The sequence below is a fragment of the Streptopelia decaocto genome, assembly GCF_964273445.1.
Source record: "Streptopelia decaocto genome assembly, chromosome: 3".
In the NCBI taxonomy this organism is placed as follows: domain Eukaryota; kingdom Metazoa; phylum Chordata; class Aves; order Columbiformes; family Columbidae; genus Streptopelia; species Streptopelia decaocto.
The window spans coordinates 74,482,953-74,502,614 of record NC_138656.1 but is presented as its reverse complement, the minus strand read 5'-3'; the positions used below and the strand labels follow the sequence as shown (position 1 = coordinate 74,502,614).

The 19,662-nt window shown below is 41.1% G+C and overlaps 1 protein-coding gene across 1 annotated transcript; it reads right to left on the bottom strand.

The window, feature by feature from the left end:
• Nucleotides 1-1,305: 1,305 nt before the first annotated feature.
• CD24 (CD24 molecule) lies at nucleotides 1,306-7,530 on the bottom strand. Its single transcript, XM_082048915.1, has 2 exons — nucleotides 7,322-7,530; nucleotides 1,306-4,816 (listed from the first exon to the last, which is right to left on the bottom strand). The coding sequence occupies exons 1-2, from the start codon at nucleotides 7,388-7,390 to the stop codon at nucleotides 4,631-4,633; spliced, it is 255 nt and encodes an 84-aa protein (XP_081905041.1). The 5' UTR covers nucleotides 7,391-7,530; the 3' UTR covers nucleotides 1,306-4,630.
• Between the last annotated feature and the right edge of the window lie 12,132 nt (nucleotides 7,531-19,662).

Sequence of the window (19,662 nt, the reverse complement as noted above, 5' to 3'; positions counted from 1 at the left end):
GGATTTTAGTTGGGTTGTATAAAATTAATCATGTTTTTTCTTCAGCTGCAGGTCATTCATTCCAACCATTTTGATGAAGACTAAACCAGAGCAATTATGCATTCATGAGCAGGATGCTGAGGGCTTCACTTGGAAAACCGAAGGCTGATAACCAAAGGATCAAGTATCTATCCCAAGGCTACTGCATAATGATCAAAACACCACATCTTCAAGCATGTATTGCAGAAAGCCTAGTGCTGCTCTCTAAACTGCTGCAGGTAAAACAATAGATTTAAAATAACCAGCCTCTTTATCTGTTGGGGCACGGTAGACCTGTACAGTGCATAAGATGTAATGTGCGCTCTATAATGAAGAGCTTTGTGCTACTAAGAGGCAGAGCTGACAGATCCTATTTCAAAGTTATCTTTAATGCAAAAACAAGAAACGTTCCCAATTGTATCCGTTACAATGAAATTGCTGGATGACAAAGCCTGCTATCTAAATCATTTCAGCCACGTATGGGAAATCAAATCCCTATGAAGCCTGAATGCACACAAAGTACAAATCACTCCAAACTGCCTCTAATATATGCATGTTTATATACATCCTCGCTTTCATATGCAAGATGTCACTGCGAGCTGTGCTGTGGAGCCTGATGTAACCTGAGTGCTGGGAAACACTGACTTAGAAAGACGGGTGACAAAGAGCCAGGCCCTGCTAGAGCTCATTCTCCTGAGCCCTTCCACAGGCCAACAGGCTGTATAAGAACTACTACTCTAAGGAGAAATGACTCCATATGAAATACTGTACTAATGACATTAGGGAGCACACTGCTGTCTCGAGCTAGCTTGAGAGTAGTTGTATTGTACAGGCAAATCCTAAGTGTTTGAGGGATCAGGCTAAAAGCTGGGAATGGCTTGTCCAAATAATCCTGAGTTCATTTGAAAAGACATTTATTGAGATATTAATAACATCCTGTCTCCCAGCAGACAAAGTGGGGCCATCCTTAACGTGATAGAGCAGCACCACACACTCTGCCCTTCACATGGGGAGAAAGGCTCAGGGTAGGTGATTTCATCCTGCTGAAAACAAGGAAGCCACTAGCAAAACCTTATGGGAATAACTGCATTGGATCTGGCCCAAAACCCTTCACCTTGTGGAGATTTTTGTTGAATAGAAGTTGTTCATCCAAAGTCCCTGTGGATTTCTAAACCAGCTCAAAACTGCAGTGTGAAAAAACTTAAGGGCTATTCAGAATATGATGTTGTGAAGGAAGGAACAGTAGGCTACACACAAACTTTAAGTGCTCGTTTTAGGCTATTTCATTCAAATAACACTATACTTTATTCAGGACATATGTGGCTAGCATATGTTTACAACGAAAGCAGTACCATGCATCAAACAGAAGCGGAATTGTTTCAGAGTCATTGCAGTATACGTTATCCAGACATAGTCCAGCTGGGCAGACTCATGAGAGGCATATGTAAAAAAAAAAAGCCGGTTCCACTTATTATTTTAAAAAATTAAACAGTCCTGAAGTGCATAGGCTCCATTCTCTTCCTTTTCCTCCCACCTTCCCATTTTGTTAAATAAATCCATTCCATCCTCTTTCCCTGGGTGGATATCTTTATCACCAATTCCATTGTTCTGTGATGGAATGGAACAGAACAAAGGTTACCAGATTATTTTTCTAAAAGCACTCATCTGGTATGGCTAAACCTCAAAAATCCAAGAAAATATGAATATGCTCAGAGGCTGTTAAAAAGCAATCTGGCCCTATTTCTTAAAAAAAAAAAAATGCTACCAATTAAGCTTCTTATTCAAATTCATCTGAATATTTAGCAAAACTTCAAACACATACCTATACTTCATTTATTTATTGGTACATCATAGAATTAAGAACCATTGTTGCAGCCTTTCTTGTTCTCCATCTCTCTCTTTGTAGAGAGTATTTTCAGTTTTATGTTTTTGTTAACAAAAGATACAGTCAGGTAACAGATTGGTGTAATATTTTCTCTTCATGCTTTCTGCCGGAGCATTCAGAGAGAAGCTAAAACAAGGAAACAATGTGCTCCGATACTCCCTGCAGATTCCAAGACCCATTCAAATGGTTGAGCTTTGATAAACTCATCCCGCTCCCCGGGTTTGTTCGGCCTACTAGAAAAGCAAAAGGAACTCAATGAAAGGGCTGCCGTGCTGCCTTCCCTCCCCAGCCTCGGGAGGCCTCACCAGGGGACTCCTTCCCACTGAAACATGTAGAAGACAGCACGCCTCGGTAGCCAGGCATTTTTAAATGCCTTTCTCCACATCTAGGGAGTAAAAGTAATCACTCAGAATATCCTTGGGCCTTTAAGGGTTATTAGAAAGGAGCAACTTTGGAATGTCATTAACTGTAACTATTTGGTTTTGAATTCACATCCAGTTAGGATTTTTTTTTTTTGCTTTTCAGTAAAATATTGCACAAATTCCTACTTCTTCCAGCCCCTGTCCTTCATCAAGTATGGTGAAACTTGAATTATTAGGATATTCTTGCTATATTAATAGAGTCTGTGGGAGTCGGAGACCTCAGGCAGTTAGTTCACATACTTGATAACCAGAAGTTGCAAAACAGCTTTAGCCACCATAAGGAAAATAACTCATTGCCATAATAAGAAACAAAGAAAAACTGTTTAAGCACTGTTTTTCTAAAATGAAAGCATAATACTTTGACAGGGAAGAGGCTGTAAAAAGTATGGAAACCTTACTACAGTTACTAGAGATGTTAATCAAGTCTCACCCACTGATACCAGAGTAGAATTCAGACTCCCAGTGTCACTAAACCTTACAGAGAAATAAAACTAATTACACTTCAGCTTTTCTACAACTTGAGGTTTTTAATCACATATACTGTCTTGCTTAACAGTTCATTCACTTTATGCAGGCAAATTACAAGTTTCTGTAGAAGAGTCTGGAAGTGCATCTAGAATGCCTGTCCACTGTTTACAGTTGTTTTTTTTTCCAATGAAAATCAGTAGCTAATAAATCAAAGCATAATTACACAAACACAAAAATACAATCATTAACATTTTACTGGATACAAATGATAAGCATAAGGAAATGTCCACATACACTCACTGGCATGAATTTGTGTTAGTTTGCTATTAATATATGCTACTCTGGATTGTTGGTAATGTGACTGAAAAACAGATGTATATTAAAAAAATTAGAGAGCCACTCATGTTTGACATTATCTTATACTGAGATAAATATCTATACGGTGATATGACCCTGCATAGTCACATGTGATCATATCACCATTATTTTTTTTCTGACAAGGTATTATCAAGATAGTCAAACCTCCTCAACAAAGCTTGTTTTGATCAAATACCAGATACTATTACGTAAAGTGTTGGATGATACAGAAACAATCTGTGCAAGTGTAGTAATTTTGACTCAGAAAATTTTAAAAAAGTAGTATTTACAAAGGTAACTTTTAAATTCAATGATTAAGACTCCAGTCTTCGTATTCCAACACCTGATAATTTAATTTCGTATTTTTGGCGTTTTGCTCTCCTCTCCCCATTCCTTCTCCCCACCGCAAATATTAGCCCATGTTTAAAGTAAACTATCACAATTAAAACTCTTCAGAAAAAACAAACAGTAAGGTGTTCACCTTGTGCCAAAAAAAAAAAAAAAAAAAAGCAGCACTAAAACATTACTCAAAAGATTCCATAAATCCTTCATAATTAAGGAAAGTTCCAGGAGCAAAAAGAACTTATACAACTTGTATAACCTGAGAGGAGAAGTAGGGGAAGGAGGAGATTGTTGTCCCTTGACTTCTTTTTCTGAACTTCATTTACAAAAAGCTCCTGGTACTTTCCAAATGTTTCCACACCTGCTGGCACATATGGTTTAATATACAATCAATTTAAATAAAACATCAAATTCAAATTCCCACCATAAATAATTCAACTCTTATGAAAACTGGTGGGTTTTAGCCATTTCAAAGCTAGCCCTGCCTGGCTAGCTATTTGGTTAGAACTCAGAAGTTAAATAAAAGAATTCTTACAAAAATTTGGTTATCTATTTTAGCCTTGTAACAGTTTAATACAAATTAAATCTAGAAGAAATCCATTTTCAGTGATATTTTGTTTCTTTTGTGTACATCCTAGTATCCATAGGTTGTAACTGTATAGGCTATGCAAGAAACAGAACCACTCGAGCTTTTTCTACTGGTTCTGTGAGCCAGCTGGCTTCAATTAATTTAAATGGGAAAAAAAAATCCTTATTCTAAATGGTAGATAAACCCTCTATCCTTTTTTCTTAGTGTTATCATCCATCCTTATTATGACTCTGCATTTCTTCTCAGCTTTAAATCAGGGGTTGTCAATACTGTTTCTTTTTGTTTCCATCTTGTTTCTCAAATTCCAGCACATCTGGGGAAAGAGCGCATCATTTTACCTCCTTGCTGAAGTCGGTCTGCTTTGGAAAGTCAGAATACTGAGTGCTTCTCTAGATCAGACTGGTACTAATTTGAGTATGGAGTGGAACCAAGCTGGTTTGATGTAGAGTTTGGACTGATTTATTTTCATGCTGGGCTGGAGATCTTGCCATCTCAGATGGCTTCAGGAAACTGGGTGGGGAGTGGTAGCCATTTCCATGCCAGAGTCTCTTAACAGCAAAAATACAGAAGAGAAACTGAAAGAATGAAAAGAAGACTTGTGGTTGAGTGAAGGGAATTTCCATGTCCCTGAGCAGTGGTATTGTTCACTGAATTTGTGACAGTTGACAGAGAAATGGAACTTGTTGAAGAATTGTTTGAAGGTGTTGGACTTGTTCCATTGGTATTGCAGTAGATCTAGAATGCAGGGGAGAAGAAAAAAAAAAAAATAACAAAAAGGAGATTTTGTGAGTTTGGTTGATTTTTTTTTTTTAATGAGAAGACAGATTAGTAGTAATGAACAATGTGTAGCACTACTCAGTCACTATTGAGATACAATACACACAATTGCTCATGCCTCTTTCATTGTGCAGTTAAGGACAAAGACATTTTGAAGTACGTGCATGGAATTTGTTAAAGAAATAAATCTAACATTTTTCTAAATGTTTTTCTGTTGCTACATAACTACCACTTTATCAATAGTCTGAACTGAAACAAAAGATAAAATAGAGCAGTAGGTTTCAAAAGACCTCACACTGAAAGAAAAATAAAATGCAAATGTAAAACTATGCAAAGACAAATCTTAGTCTTTGCAGACTAAGCCACAAACAAAAATATGAACAAGCAACATTGAAGAACCTATTGATGCTGTTTCTGCGGCTGGTTTGGAGTTTCCTTTCAAGCAATGGTGGGGCTTATATGAGTGGACTTAATATTTCAGGCTCCCTTGTCTCTTATCTTGCTGTGGTAGTACTGAACTGCACAACTTAGCACATGGAACTCAACTGGTTAAATCATAACCTATCGGCACGCCAGAGCAAACAAATATGCAGTGGAAAGACCATGTAATATTAGCATATTTTAATAAAGCTGACAAAAAGCAAAAATTTCTTTAAAAAATGTTTTCCCCCCCATAACTCTGCATTATAGAGATTGCACATAAAAATTTGCACCCCATGTAATTTCAATATCAAGCTATTTCCTACACACACAGGAAAACTTTCAAAGCTAAGCTGACTAACGTTCTTTTCTTCCAGTGGAAAAAAGATGCGATACACAAGGATGAAAAACAAGAGCAAGAATTGCATATCTGCTCCCCAAAAACACATGTAGTTTAGGAAGCTTGGCTTCAGCTCTGTGGCAACGAACTTGTATTATACCTTCTGGTAAGCCATGTCAGACTTTTTTGAAGAGCAGTTAGTTTAAAAAATACTCTCCATAAAAGGTGTCCTTATTATCTCATATTTCTAGTACTGCTGAGAAAATTGATTTTCTTTAGCAGAAAAGATAATTAGAGTCCCTCAATGCTGAAGCCATGAAGTCAATGTTAAATTTATTAGGAAATTGCATGAGTATTTCAAGTATTTTCTACTAAATACATATATATATACAATAGAACAATATCAGGATAGTATAGAGCTTCTGGTAGTTAGGGTTTTTGGCAACCAGCAACACGCTGGAAGCTATTTAGGACTGCAGGATAAAAACCGCTGTGTGGAAGTTTCTGTTGAAACCAGTCCAAAAGTTATCAATAATGGATTGTGGAGTTAATAACCCTCAAGCTGGATACAAGGCAAGTCCCAACCAGCCCTGGAATTTCTTTGGTCTTCCTACAATATCTGAGTCTCTGCTGCTGTTTTACACTCAATTATATATTTTTAAGGTTTTCTTTGTTTTAAACAGAAAGCCTGCTTTCTGGGGTTTTTTTGTGGTTCTTTGTTTGTTTTGTGGAAGAGGAAGGGCTTAGAGCCGAGTTTCCCCAACGTCAGAGTAGATGGGACCCCAGACAGATCATCTTAGTGAAGATGTGACAAATACCAGTAACCCAAAGGATCTGATCCTGCTCTCATCACTGCCAAGTGGTAAGACTGCACTGAGCACAACGGAAAAAGGATAGTGCCCTTCCTTACAAACAAAGGAGGTGCGGGGAGAAATTAAAACGGTCTCCAGCAATTTCTTTGTTGTTTATTTTTATGATATTGTGTGACTGACCCTTTTCAAAAGGTGGTCTCTAGGAACAATACACTGATGTGAGAGCTGCTCACAGTACGGCAAATCGCCTTTGCACCAAGGGCGAGGCTGGGCCAGCACGGCAGCAAGACACTGAGGTCTTGGCTTTAAAGACCGTAAACCTTCCGCTCCCCGCGAGCCCTAGGACGGGACCCAAAGCCCTATAGGCTCCGGGGGACACTTGGACCAGGGTCTCACTGTCCTCCGGCTGTAAAACTAGGAGCTAAATTGGGTTGGGGGGGATTGCTCTGCTTCTTTTCGGCGGGAGAACTAACGCGCCTCCGCCACGGCTCAGCGCCTTTCCCTCGAGGATCCCACGGGAAGAAAGGCGGCGAACTTCCAGCCTCACTGTTACGATTCGACCGCGGTAGCCCACGCCACCGCCAGCCCGCGGCGGCGGGGCCGAGTCCCTCCCTGCCCTGCCCCGTCCCCCGCGGAGCTGCAGGCCGAGCCCACCCGCCGGCGGTGCGGCCCCTCCCCAGCCGCGGCTGCCCGGGTTCGTTGTTCTAGCCCCAGGGCGGAGATGAGGAAGCCGCCCGTCACCCACGGTCACCCGACGGGGCGTCCCGGCAGGCTCCGGCGGCACATCGAACGGCCCCACGGGGCGGCCGGGGAGGGTCTCGGTGCGGCCGCTTTCCCGTCCCTCACGCTCAGGCCGGCGGTGGGGAAGCGCCGAGCCGTTCCGATGCTCACCTGCGTGGGTAGGAGGAGGGCCAGGAGCAGGAGCCCCAGACCGAGCCGAACCGCCAGCGCCGTCCCCATAGCCCGTCCGCTGCTGTCCCACCGCGGGTTGCGCTGGTGATGCTGCTCCGGCTGCTGTAGCTGCGGGCGAGAGAGATGCGCCGCTCTGCCGCGCCCAGCCTTTTTATGGCAGCGCGGGCTCCCGTGACGCCCCGCCACCGCCTTCCCCTCCTCCTCCCCACACCTCTGCTCCCGCCCTCCGTGGCCGCCGCCCCGGCAAGTCGTGGCCTCCCCCTCGGCCCCTGTCCCCGCTCCCCTCCCCGAGCCGGGCCGTGGTGCCCGCGACGCGCTCGGGTCAGGCCGGCATCTCTTCCACAGACCCCGGAGCTTTGTTCTCTGCCGTTAGGGTCTCGCAGCCCGCGGTGTCTTTGTCTGCTGCCGGCGTCGTGTTGCGGTGCTGAGGGACTGGCACAGGGCGGCAGACCTTGAGTGGCAGTCACTCTAGAGAAACGCTTAAAAAGCATCCGGCTTTTTATTTAAAAACAAAAATTAAAAAAAAATCAAATAATGAGCGAGAGAAGGAAAGGTAAAGAAGACTGCGAGTATCTCCACATGATGGGAACAATGGGTTAAAGGCTGAGGAGTTAAGATCCCACCCTGTTCAGAGCTGCCTTACCACTAGTGCTCAGGCTTCAGACCACAGGTTGCGATTTCAAGCACTCTTTGGGTCTAAATATTTTATTATTGCCATTATTTCTTAAAGAGCCGGAGACCTGTGTAACAAGTGGAACAGCAGGTTCTTCCAGCTGTAGCCTCTGTGTATGAAGGGTTCCTGCTTCTGGCACAGCAAATACTGTAGTTGTATTGTATCTCCTCCCTTAATAGACTGAAGACAGATTGTGCCAGTGCCTCACCAAAGCAGTCAGGTGTCTCAGTGCACAGGCAAATTAACAAAAATAGTCTGTGTCTGCTTTATAAACTACAAAAAGAGACACAGATGTGCTGATTTTATTGTGACAAAGTGGTTATTTCAATTTAAAAGAGGGAAATGTCCTGTTAGCTCAGACTAATCAATAGATTTTAAAATTGGCTGTGTCCATGTTTATCTTAGAACAAAGTGTGAAGAGACATCCACATTCAGCACTACCTAACCTATTTGCCATTTCCAGGAGCAGGACTACTTTGCAGGAGTAGGGCCATTGGTAGAACTTGGTCCCAAACCACAGGAAGTACATGCGTGAGCCACAGAACCAGATGCTGGGATTTGTGTTAGGCAAAATGTATCATTCTAAGCCAAGTCCCACACTAATTACTTCAAAATGCCTGACAAGGTTATTTATTTATTTATTTCCAGAAATAAAGGCATTTTGCAAGCTGTACCACCCAAAATATCGGTCCTTATTCTATAACTAAATGAAAGGTCTTCTGAGAGCTGCACGAAGCCTGAGGCACTCCTGAAGTAACATTTCCCTATTTTTTATAAATCCCTGATCATAGTCAGAGTCCAGTTCACAATTAAAATGAAATCACAAATGAGAAGGAAGGTCACGTTTTCACTCAGGAGGCACGCCTAGCTCTACAGAAAGGTGAAGTTCCCTGTGAGAGAAGCCACATGAATCACAGTGACAAAGCGAGGGCTCAGGCCATTCCAAACCCCTGGAGGAGACGCAAAAGGAAGGTCAGGGCTCTATAGTGGCCAAAGCAAAGAACATCCTAGTGTAGATCCAACACAGATGGTTTCCATTCTAATCTCTCCCACCTTGCTTGGGAGAAAAGGAAGTGATACAGCTGTTGCTTGGTCCCATAGGGATCATGACTGGCTGTTGCAGGTTAGAGCAGCAGCTGAGACACATTAATGTCAAAGCTGCAACAGATGAGGATGAGGGAATAACTATCAGATGCTCTTTCCCAGAACTATGTAAAAAAAATGAGGATGATGCACACTCCTTGTAAGGTGACATGAACCAAAACAACATTATACAGCTGCTAATTATCATTATATAGTGTATTGCACTTTTGGCATTTTAACAAGCTTGAGTGAAAAGGGGGATATCTTTCTTCTTTTCTAAAAATATTTTAAAGTTTGTTCCTCGAATAGCCGTTTAACTAATGAAAAATGCAAATGTTTTAAAACATTTGGCAGAAGTTATAAATTACTGAAATAATAAAACTACGTTAAGTTTATGTTCTGAGGCTAAAAACCATTCCTGTCTGAAATATTCCTAAAATACTAATGCAAATAAAGAAATGTACTGGCAGCAAGGGAAAAGTGCTAAAGATAGTTTAAGCCCAAGATTTTCTTTGAAACTTTTGTAATTGGAAATTATAATTATAATGCTTATGTTCCGTTATATTTCTGCAACCAACTCTCCCCATTCAGGAAAGCCGCAATATTATTGATTCCTCCCAAACATATAAATCATCTGCATACCTAATTCCAAAACCTTTACTTTTTTTCAGCTGAAGCCTATAATGAAGTCTGCAGAAGATGTATCTGAGCAAGAGACCAGGACCAAATATATGGATTTTTCTACGAGAAGCACTGTAATTGAGTTGAGAACTGTACAAAGTGAAGCACTGCTATCTGGTGGCCAAAAGGCATTTCTGATTTTTTTCAGTCAGAGAAGACAATATACTCTCTCCATTAAACATCCTTTGCTAGCAGTGTGCTCTAAGAACTTTCATGATACAGAGATATATTGTTAAATATTACCGTTAAATCCTCATTGTTCTGCTTCCTTTATTTTTTCTAAGCCAGAATGGTACTCTGCACCTCTCTCAAGTAAATACGTAATATTTGAAGAGAAAACAAAGAGAAGAGAGAAAACTCCTTTGATCTTTTGGGTTAAATGTGAGTTCATCTGTATATTCCACCAGTGATTTGTAAGTTGATTGAACTTTGTAATAGTCATAACTTTCAGTCTAGTGATCAGAAGCAAAACAAAAACGCATTAGCAAACAAGATCAGCTAAAAGGACTGGCAGGAAAAACAAAAACAACAAAAACCAAAAACAAACAAACAAACAAAACTTAGTCATCTATAAAAGGAAACAGAGAAGTATTCTCTGAGATGTGTAAGTAATGTATTTAAATTTGGACAAGCTTTTGCTGAATAAGTGTAGTCGGGGCATTGAGTGGTATTAATAAGAACTAATTTTGACTTAACCATTAATTTAGTCTCACCTTTTAGCTGCCAATCTTGATCCATCTGAGCTTAAATATTTTAGGAGCATCAATTGCCAATGAGAATCACTGGATCCTGTGTTCCCAACCAGCTCTTCACTCTCCTTGGCTGTACATAGACTGAAACTTGTTACACCCTGTGGCCCAACCCAGGGTCTTCACCCATTTTAAACCTCACTCTAGAGTGCACTGCAGCTCTCAGTACTCACCTGGGTCATACCTATATTACAAGTTGTTTTGATTAGCCCCCATCTGTGACCATGTTATGCATTTATTTTTTAGAACTTGATCTTTTTTCAAAGGACAAATTTGAAGAGTAAAATCCAACTTTCCAGTGTGTATTGACTAGCCCATATATGCTGATCTATGCTGACATCATCTGGTGGTAAGTTTCCTTGAATCCTTTTTTGGTGTATGGATTTTACCTTGAGAAACTCTGACTTAAATATATAGGAACACTATATTTTCATAAGCTAGGCTGGCCCTTCTCTTGACCTATCTTGCAGCAGTGTCAGAGCTCCAGCCACATAATCAAAACTCATCAGCTTTTTTGAAGCACCCTCCCTTACGGTTGCACATTCAGCATCATTTCAGAGCAAGACTTAAGTACTGATAGGAGCTGGCTGGTTGAAAGTGAATTTAGACAACTGAACAAAGCTGTTCGGAATGTGTCTTGGGTAAGAACTTGGAATATATATTGATTACGTTCTTTCTTCCAATGGAGGGTTGATATTAAATTTATGTTAGTAGAGCTTTTAATGGCATGATTGGTGGTACTGTAAATCTCTACTTAGTAGTAAATGTTGATCGGATTCAACTATACATATCTTCAGACATTGGCCTTGCTGTCATGATCCAGACCCTCATTATACCAGGATTCCACCAGGGCCACTGTTTCCTTCCGTGTCAATCTGAGGCAAAAAGCATCAGGCTACTTAATTAGAGGCATATAGTTATGGAAGTAAACAAAGCCATGATTTCCGGCCCTAGAATGATAAGCCTGGAAATCTGTGCAGAAATGAAAAATAGTCTCAAGAAGAAGAAGGGTTGCCACCCTAATACCCATGGATCTTTTGACTTCTGGGTAGACCTCAAGGGGTGGTGTCAGCTTACACAATTAGGAGTGGCTTCAGATCTGCTTGAAAGCACACCTTTCTCCCCAAGTCAAACAAATGCCTGGGTGACATCAATACAAACAAATTAAGTGGTAGCAGAGCCTGTTCTTTGGCCTTGAGGCCAACTGGCATGTCTAGCCACGTCCATACCAGTAAACTCTCCTGGCCTCCAGAAAATGGAGGCCGAATCTGAGGTGCCTATCAGTAGGAAGTTGCGCCTGACCTGGGCCAACCCCTGAGTCACACTCAGGAATTGTTTGCAATCATGCTACTAGGTATAGGACAAAACCAAGACAGGGATTTCCTTTAAGTCATAAGGCATAATGCCAGATAACAGGTCTATAGACACGAAGAAGTAAAAATAATAAAAGGTCTTTTTTTCCATCTTCTGATTTGAGGCGAGTTTAAAAATAATTCTCAGGAAAACAAACAAACAAACAAACAACAAACACAAACCCCACAAAACAAACAAACAAAACCGTGAAGGGTATTCCACGACCCATAGATCTCCTGTTTCTTTGCCAAACTATCTTTGCAGAATATTTCTCTTAATACAAAGTCTTCTTCACTGCAAATTTGAAGTAATGACTTCTTACATCGCCACAGTAAAACACACAGACAATAATGACGGCCAGATTTTTAAGAAAATCTTCACCAGTTGAAAACATATCAAGCACTTTGCATTGAGAGGTGGAAGGAAGGGTCTCATGACAGCAGCCATCTATATCTAAGCGAGTCTCTCCGGAAACCCTTGACAGATGATGGAGGGAAACAAGTGCTTCTATAATGTAATTCATCTCATTTCAATATAGACATCTGAAAAAGATAAATCACATCCTGGAGTTGCCCATATCTTTTCACTGGCTATCGAAACAGTGTAGATTATTAGCTCAGACATTTGCCACTACATTTTCCATTATTTTGAGGAACAGGTTCAGTTTCTTCAACATTTCTTCATAGGCTTTCTATGCATTTTTGTTTCTTTCATTTTCACTCTCTCAAATCTGTCTGCACTAGATCATATCATCCAAAGCAGGACACAGTACTCAAACTGAGAATTCAGCATTCAACAACTCTGTTGATGTAGCTTAGAAAGAAATTTGTCTTTTTTTTTTTTTTTTTTTTTCCCAGCAGCTTCATAATGTTTGTGGTCTGATGCAATTTTGAGATTATCTCACTACATTTCTTGAACAATAGTGCAGTGTTAGCACTTTTACCATCTCCTTGAATTTTCCTTGTATGAGAAGACTTATTAACGATTGCAATTGGTGCAACCAAATTCATCTCACTATATCTTGAGTGCTAGCTCTGTAAGTCTGTGATTTCTCCTGTTGACCATGATACTCTGCATTACCTCTTTTACCAGTGGATGAAAAATTAGTTATCTTGATATTACACTACTGCTTCATTCTGCTTCTTCCTGAACAAATGAAAAAATATTCAATGAAAATCTGTGTCCTTATTAGGCATTTTAACTATCATCATTAGTTTATGACTGGTGGGATTTCTTCTGTCCCTGACACATTTAAAAATCTAGGTTTTTATCTGTGCCTACTAAGTCTTTATCTTCTCTTGAGAAGCACTGAAAATCGATGCCTTGCAATTTGAATCCAGTGTTCTTCCATTTCCCTTATTTATTTGTTATTGTTTGCTTATTTTTTGTGTTTACTTACTGCCTTCTCTTTGCCATTAGGGCAACTTTTTACCCATAGTTGCCAAAAAGATAGTTTATGTAGAAACAGAGCTGCCTTACAAAGTACTCAATTTCAGAATTCATTCCTAGTCACAGTGGCTGTGTGGCATCCTGAAAGGCTTATTCTTTTGTACCCTTTTCTGAGTAATTTCTAGTTTGAGTACGGGACAACATAATGAGAACGAAGCAAGGAGAAATCTGATAAACAGGAACAGAGAAAGTTTGAGCTGTTTATTTTAGAAGACAAAATAAGAACAAAAATGTTTAAAAAGCATATAAATGGACAAGATCTAGAAGGTAGATCAGCTGTTCTTCCCATTTCATAGCAGGAAAAGAGACCAGCACAGGCTTTGAAAAGACAGACTGCTGAAAGGAAACATGTATCAAGTGTCACCAAGATGTTAAGACTTCATGTATCTTTCAGATGGTGAACTCTCTGCCACAGGGTATCATTAGGCAAGGTGCAGAAAAGGAGGGGTCAGGTAGTGATGAGAACACCCAGAGCTTAAATAGCAAGTGTTGCAAGGACACGTTTCCCTGGGAGACACATCATCACAGATCTCCCCACTATGTGATTTACACATCTTTTATGCCTCTGGAGCTGGACACTATGAAAGGAGGAGACAACCTAGACACCAAGCAATACAACTATTCTGATGTTCTATCCATCCCTATTGCACCTTTGTTTATATGTGTATATATGTATTTAAATATAACAAAGGTGTATTGAAACCTACAGATACATTTTTCTTTCCCAACGTAGTAATGTTTACAAATGCTAATCAAGGAAACTTCATTCCTTGGGCACAATGGACATTGAAGTACTTTGGACAACCTTTTTTTTCTGCTTTTAAAAGCAAACCTGACATACAAATTGTAACTGGGAAAAAAAAAAAAAGAAAAAAAAAAGAAAAAAGAGAGAAAACTTTAATTGTACACAGATGGAGGAACAATCTAAATTCTCTCGTCGGAAATTAATTATGTTAGACTTGCACTCATTAGTTACTATCAATTAGAGAAGAGAACATTATGTTCTAAATAGTAAAGCCATTAATCTGAGGAGAATACAGAGAAAACACAGAAGTAAGCAAATAATTCAAACTAATTAACATTTTCTCATGGAATGTGTAGTTTTATGGCTAATAAGCAAGGTTCAAATAACAAATGCTTAATTGATTGCTTTTCCTTTTTATTGCATTTGCCACCCACTGTTAGCAGTAGCTAGATAAACCCTAGAGCAGCAACCAAAACCAATAGGACCTGAGTGTTTTCACCACAGAAGGAATGAAAGTCTGAAAGCCTGGCTTAGAAAACAGTACATTAACTTTTCCTACCAAAAAAAAAAAAAAAAAAAAAAAGGAGAGGAAAAAAAAAAAGTCATAATGTTTTAGATAATTGGCAAAGAAAAAAGTGAGGGAAAAGCAAACAAATCTCATTGCAAACCTCTCACCAAACTGGAGAGTTGAAGAATTAGCAGTGGAACTGTGGAGCCTTTAATTTTTGAGTATCTGGATTGAGTATCAGGCTGACTGAAGGAAGTTACTGTTTCCCTCCCATTTGCTTAGCCACTGATGCAACACCAATTTTCACTAGCAAGGCAGCTCTGTATTTCTGGTTTAGGTGAGTTGTCATGCTCTGACTTATTAGGGTGGCCTCTGTCAGCTTCTTTAGCACTGGTCAGAGCAGTCTGCACTGCCCACCTCTGTTTTCTTTCTCATTGTGGCTCAGTGTGGCCTTCTACTGTAAAAGAGGATAGGCAGACGAAATCAAATTAGTCAAGTAATGAAAAGAATGGGGGAAAAAAGAATGTTACTTTAGCAAGTGCCTCTCTCCCTCGCTTGAAGAAATATCAAACAATACCTGAAACTCATCCACCTTACCTTGCTCATCTAACTATCCGTCTATTATGTTTGAGTTTTCAAGGAATAAGTAGGCTGCAAGCAAAGGTGCTGTGTGAGACCTCACTCACCTCTGGAAAGGGATTCTCTGTGCAGGTTGCCAATGTGACTGCAGGAAAAAAGTGGACAGGAGTTGATAATGCTGTTGTTATTGTGGAAGATTAAACAGCAAGATGAGGAGTTGGTAAGTAGAGAGAGAGAGAAGTTTCAGTGTACATGGGGGTTAGAGACATTAAAGGTATCCTAAGCAGAATAAACCCAGTGTTCTATAGTAAAAATGGTACAGTAGATTATATGGGTAAATGTGTGAGAAAGGGAAACCAGTTTAGGCCAGTGTGCCAACAGAAAAGGCAGCACAGGAAGGGCTAGAAAAAGAGCTTCTGCTGCACGGAAGATTAGTTTTCAGAGATGGGCTTTAGAGAACATGATGGTAACATTATTTGGTAACGGACTGGGTGCAAGCAACATGCTAGAGGAATTGCCTTTAGACTATGGACTAAGAGAACATCTAAGCAGTGACAACAGGAGTGTAACACTGGAAGAGGTGAATTAGCAGTCAGGGAGATTTAGCTCATTATTCAAATGAATATGGATAAACTTAAAGGTGGTGCTCACACGGGGACACTCTGTATTGCCAGGTTGCATAAATATGCACAGAACACTATCTGGTCACCTCCTCAGTGCACCTTGAAGTATAATTTAAAAGGCGTGTGGTTCCAATGAGGTAATGCTGAGGTTCGATCTGCAGTGACAAGTAATCTGGTGAAATGTGCATTGCAAAACATTAGTCAGAACTACTCACAGGGCTTGAGTGGCAACATGGTACTCTTGGCTTTACTCTGAGATGTGACAAGTGTCAGCAGATCTGCTGTCACTTGACCAACCTTGCACAAACACAAAGGTAACAAAAATCCCTAGTCAGTGGGGAGGGAATTCCTGATTACAGATTGCGACATACACGTCAAAAGCTATGAAGAATTTTCTCTCTGAGCTATCAAAACAAAAAGACTAATCTCCTTGTGAGTGAATGTCATATGTAGGTGTACTGAGATAAAGAAATGAAAACCATAAACCAGAGAGGAATTATGCTTCCTAAACAGAAGACAACTCCACTGAAAAGAAATAAAAAAAAATTAAAAAAGGAGTAATTCTATGAGAATAGCCCTGGGAAGAAGAATACATCTTGGTTAGACTAATTTCTCACTCAAACTTTCAAAAGGGTACATAGACCACCACTAAACTGCCAGAGATGAATGACCACTGTTTCTTACCAAAGCTGAAAGTTTTAACTCTATGTTGCTGAGGTGTCATTTGCTTTAAAACAATGACGACAACAACAACAAAGCTCCAAATCACCTCCTCATCAGACATGTGTGACAAGCCTGTGTTTGAGAGCACAGCCTGAGCTTGTGGCAGCGTTGTGAGAGAGCTATTCACTGCCATCTAATGGTAAACGGGGAGAAAAGTTAGACTGGTCTTCCCCCAGTGGGAATGGTTTAGTTATAATTACAGTTTGATACAATTAAAGCAGGAGTAATGACTAATAACTTCTTTTTTATACCTTTTTGGTCATTAAAAAATGTGCTTAATGACCCAGGCTGGGAGTTGCCAAGACCTCACACAACTGGAGTACAAATCTTAAAGACAAGCGCTTTCATGGCCCTTCTTACTCTGTGGCACAGAGGGAATCTGATGACAAGGACACCCGCGTGACACTGAAGTTCCTCTACAGTCTGGGGCTGAATGAATCCTGACAAAAACCTCGGTAAGCATCTGCTTTCATGACCAAGATTAAATAGTAACACGATGTACAACTAGAACAGTAGTCCATGTAGCTGGACTAGGAAATGAAGCAAGTATGGTGGAGATGCCTCTGTTTGGGTTGTGCAATGATGAGATAGATCAGATGCATTATATCAGTTCCTGACATCCAGTTACATTTCCTCTGTGACCTGTTTGAGTGCCACACTATTAACCTTCTGCAAACCGTAAGGCCTGCAGGAAAGGATACCAAATGGTGAATTGATTACTTTCTGGTTTTGTAAGATGCCACTATATTGTCATATTTGAAGAATATAAAAGACAGAGTGACTTCAGGCATGTTCTTTATCTTGCCTTTCAATACAGAGATGCAATAAAGATAATGTCGACTAGCCTAGAAAGGCACTAACACTTACATCTTTGTTTACTGAGAGTAAGTTATCTTCACTCTTAGCAAGGTTAGAGCATGACTTTATGTGTGACTAATCAAATTCTAAGAGCTCTGAAAAGAATGGGGTGCATAGAAAGCTAGGTTTGGGGTGGGGGGGTGTTGTTTGTTTGTTTGGGGGGTTGCTTTGTTGTGGTTTTTTGTTGTTTGCTTGTTTTGTGCATTTTTTGGTTGGTTGGTCGGTTGGTTGGGAGGGCAGGGTTGGGGGTTGGGTGTGGGTTTTTCCCCCATAGAGGAGGCAGCACATTTCTGTGCAGGGAATCCCCACTGTTCAGACATACATTTCTGTTCTGACTCACTATGTGCCACGATGAATACAAGAAAGTTACTCTTACCAACTTTTTTCCTCAATAAGGATGTATATTTACTTTAAGACACATGGAAGAAAAGTGCTAAAAAGCTAACAGCTATATTCCCAATTCAAATTGGTCAGAATTTCACAGAGCCGGGCACTGAAACATTCAAAATACATACAGACATAAAGATGTTTGCAGCTTCCTTCCCAGTAAGGTTTCTAAGGAGGGGAAATAGCTTTGCAAATTAATTGCTCCATTACAAAATATCTCTGACATTAAAATCTCTCATTCAAACATTTTATGACGAAGTTTATATAGGTGTAAATTTAAGCAATCACTTATAATTCCTGTGCTAATCGCACAGCTGCTGTGCAGTAGTAGCTCCACAGTTGTGTCACTTGCCACATTTGCTGGTAGTTTTCTAAAGGAGGATTGGTCTGTTGGGTGAGGTAACAAGCATTTTAAAGGAGAATTTCAAAGCTGAAAAGCTCTTCCATCTGCAAAAATTACCCTGAACCTTGTACAACCATTTACATCAGGGCAAGATACTGCCAATCTGGTGGAGTTCTGTTTCGTACCCATTTTATATGGATAGAGAATTTCCCAAATGCTGTGCAGAGCATTCAAAAGCACTGAGGGACGTATGATTGGTCTATGACAGAGAGAAAGCTGGGAGAAGGCAGGAGGAGGGATGGATCTCTCCTAGTTTCTGAGCTCCAAAGGGATGGGGTTATGGATTACAGCAATAGTGGAGATGTGGTGTGGAAGAGGGAGATGCAATGTGAAGGAAGGTAAAGATAAAGACAGGGGAAACCCAGGCCACAAAGTGATTTGGATTAGATCATCATGGTGGCCAAGCCTTTGAAATTAATCTGTGGTCAGGAAATTTCAGCATCTGCTGGAGGCATTTCCCAGGTGAGAGATTTCCCCTGTTTTCTGGTTTGGGCATGTGGGTAGAGCCTCGGGAGCTGAAAACACATGTCACCTTGGCACTGAGGTCCTGGAAGCGTAGTCTCGTAGGGGCAAGTGGTTCAACAAGGGAAAATCAGAGGTGTGTAAAATCAAAGCGATACAAAAACTATGGACATAATTACTCCCGAGTGCTTTGACTGTGAGGTGGGCGGTGAGGGAGTGAATCACAGAATGTTTGGGATTGGAAGGGACCTCAAAAGATCATCTAGTCCAATCCCCCTGCTGGAGCAGGAACACCTAGATGAGGTTACACAGGAAGGTGTCCAGGCGGGTTTTGAATGTCTCCAGAGAAGGAGACTCCACAACCCCCCTGGGCAGCCTGTTCCAGTGTTCTGTCACCCTCACTGTGAAGAAGTTTCTTCTCATATTTAAGTAGAACCACTTGTGTTCCAGTTTGTACCCCTTGTCCTACCATTGGTTATCAGCAAGAAGAGCCTGGCTCCATCCTCATGACACTCACCCTTTATATATTTGTAAACATTAATGAGGTCACCCCTCAGTCTCCTCCAAGCTAAAGAGCCCCAGCTCCCTCAGCCTTTCCTCTTAAGGGAGATGCTCCGCTCCCTTAATCATCTTCGTTGCCCTGCGCTGGACTCTCTCCAGCAGTTCCCTGTCCTCCTGGAACTGAGGAGCCCAGAATTGGACACAATATTCCAGATGTGGTCTCAGCCGGGCAGAGTAGAGGGGAAGGAGAAAGTCCAGCTCAGCGGGGCTCGGGGGAACCTGCTGCCGAAACACCTCGCAGACAAACCCGTGCTGTGCCGCTACCCCCCCGACCCCCAACCAGCGTAGAGTGAAAAAGCGCACATTGAAAAAAAAAAAAAAAAAAAAAAAAGAAAAAACGAAACAGCGGTGGGGAGCAGCATAACGGGAAGCAGCTCGGACGAGTCTCGGCGGGGCTGCGGGGCCGCAGCTGTGCGGGCGGAGGAAGAGCAGAGGCCGGCGCCGAGGCGCTGGTTGCTCCTCCCGGGGAGCCCCGGCAGAGGG

Coding starts and splice junctions, on each gene's coding strand:
- CD24 (XM_082048915.1), bottom strand. CDS start 7,390: ATGGGGACGGCGCTGGCGGTTCGGCTCGGTCTGGGGCTCCTGCTCCTG. Junction 4,817..7,321: donor CCCTCCTCCTACCCACGCAG/GTGAGCATCGGA, acceptor CCTGCATTCTAG/ATCTACTGCAATACCAATGG.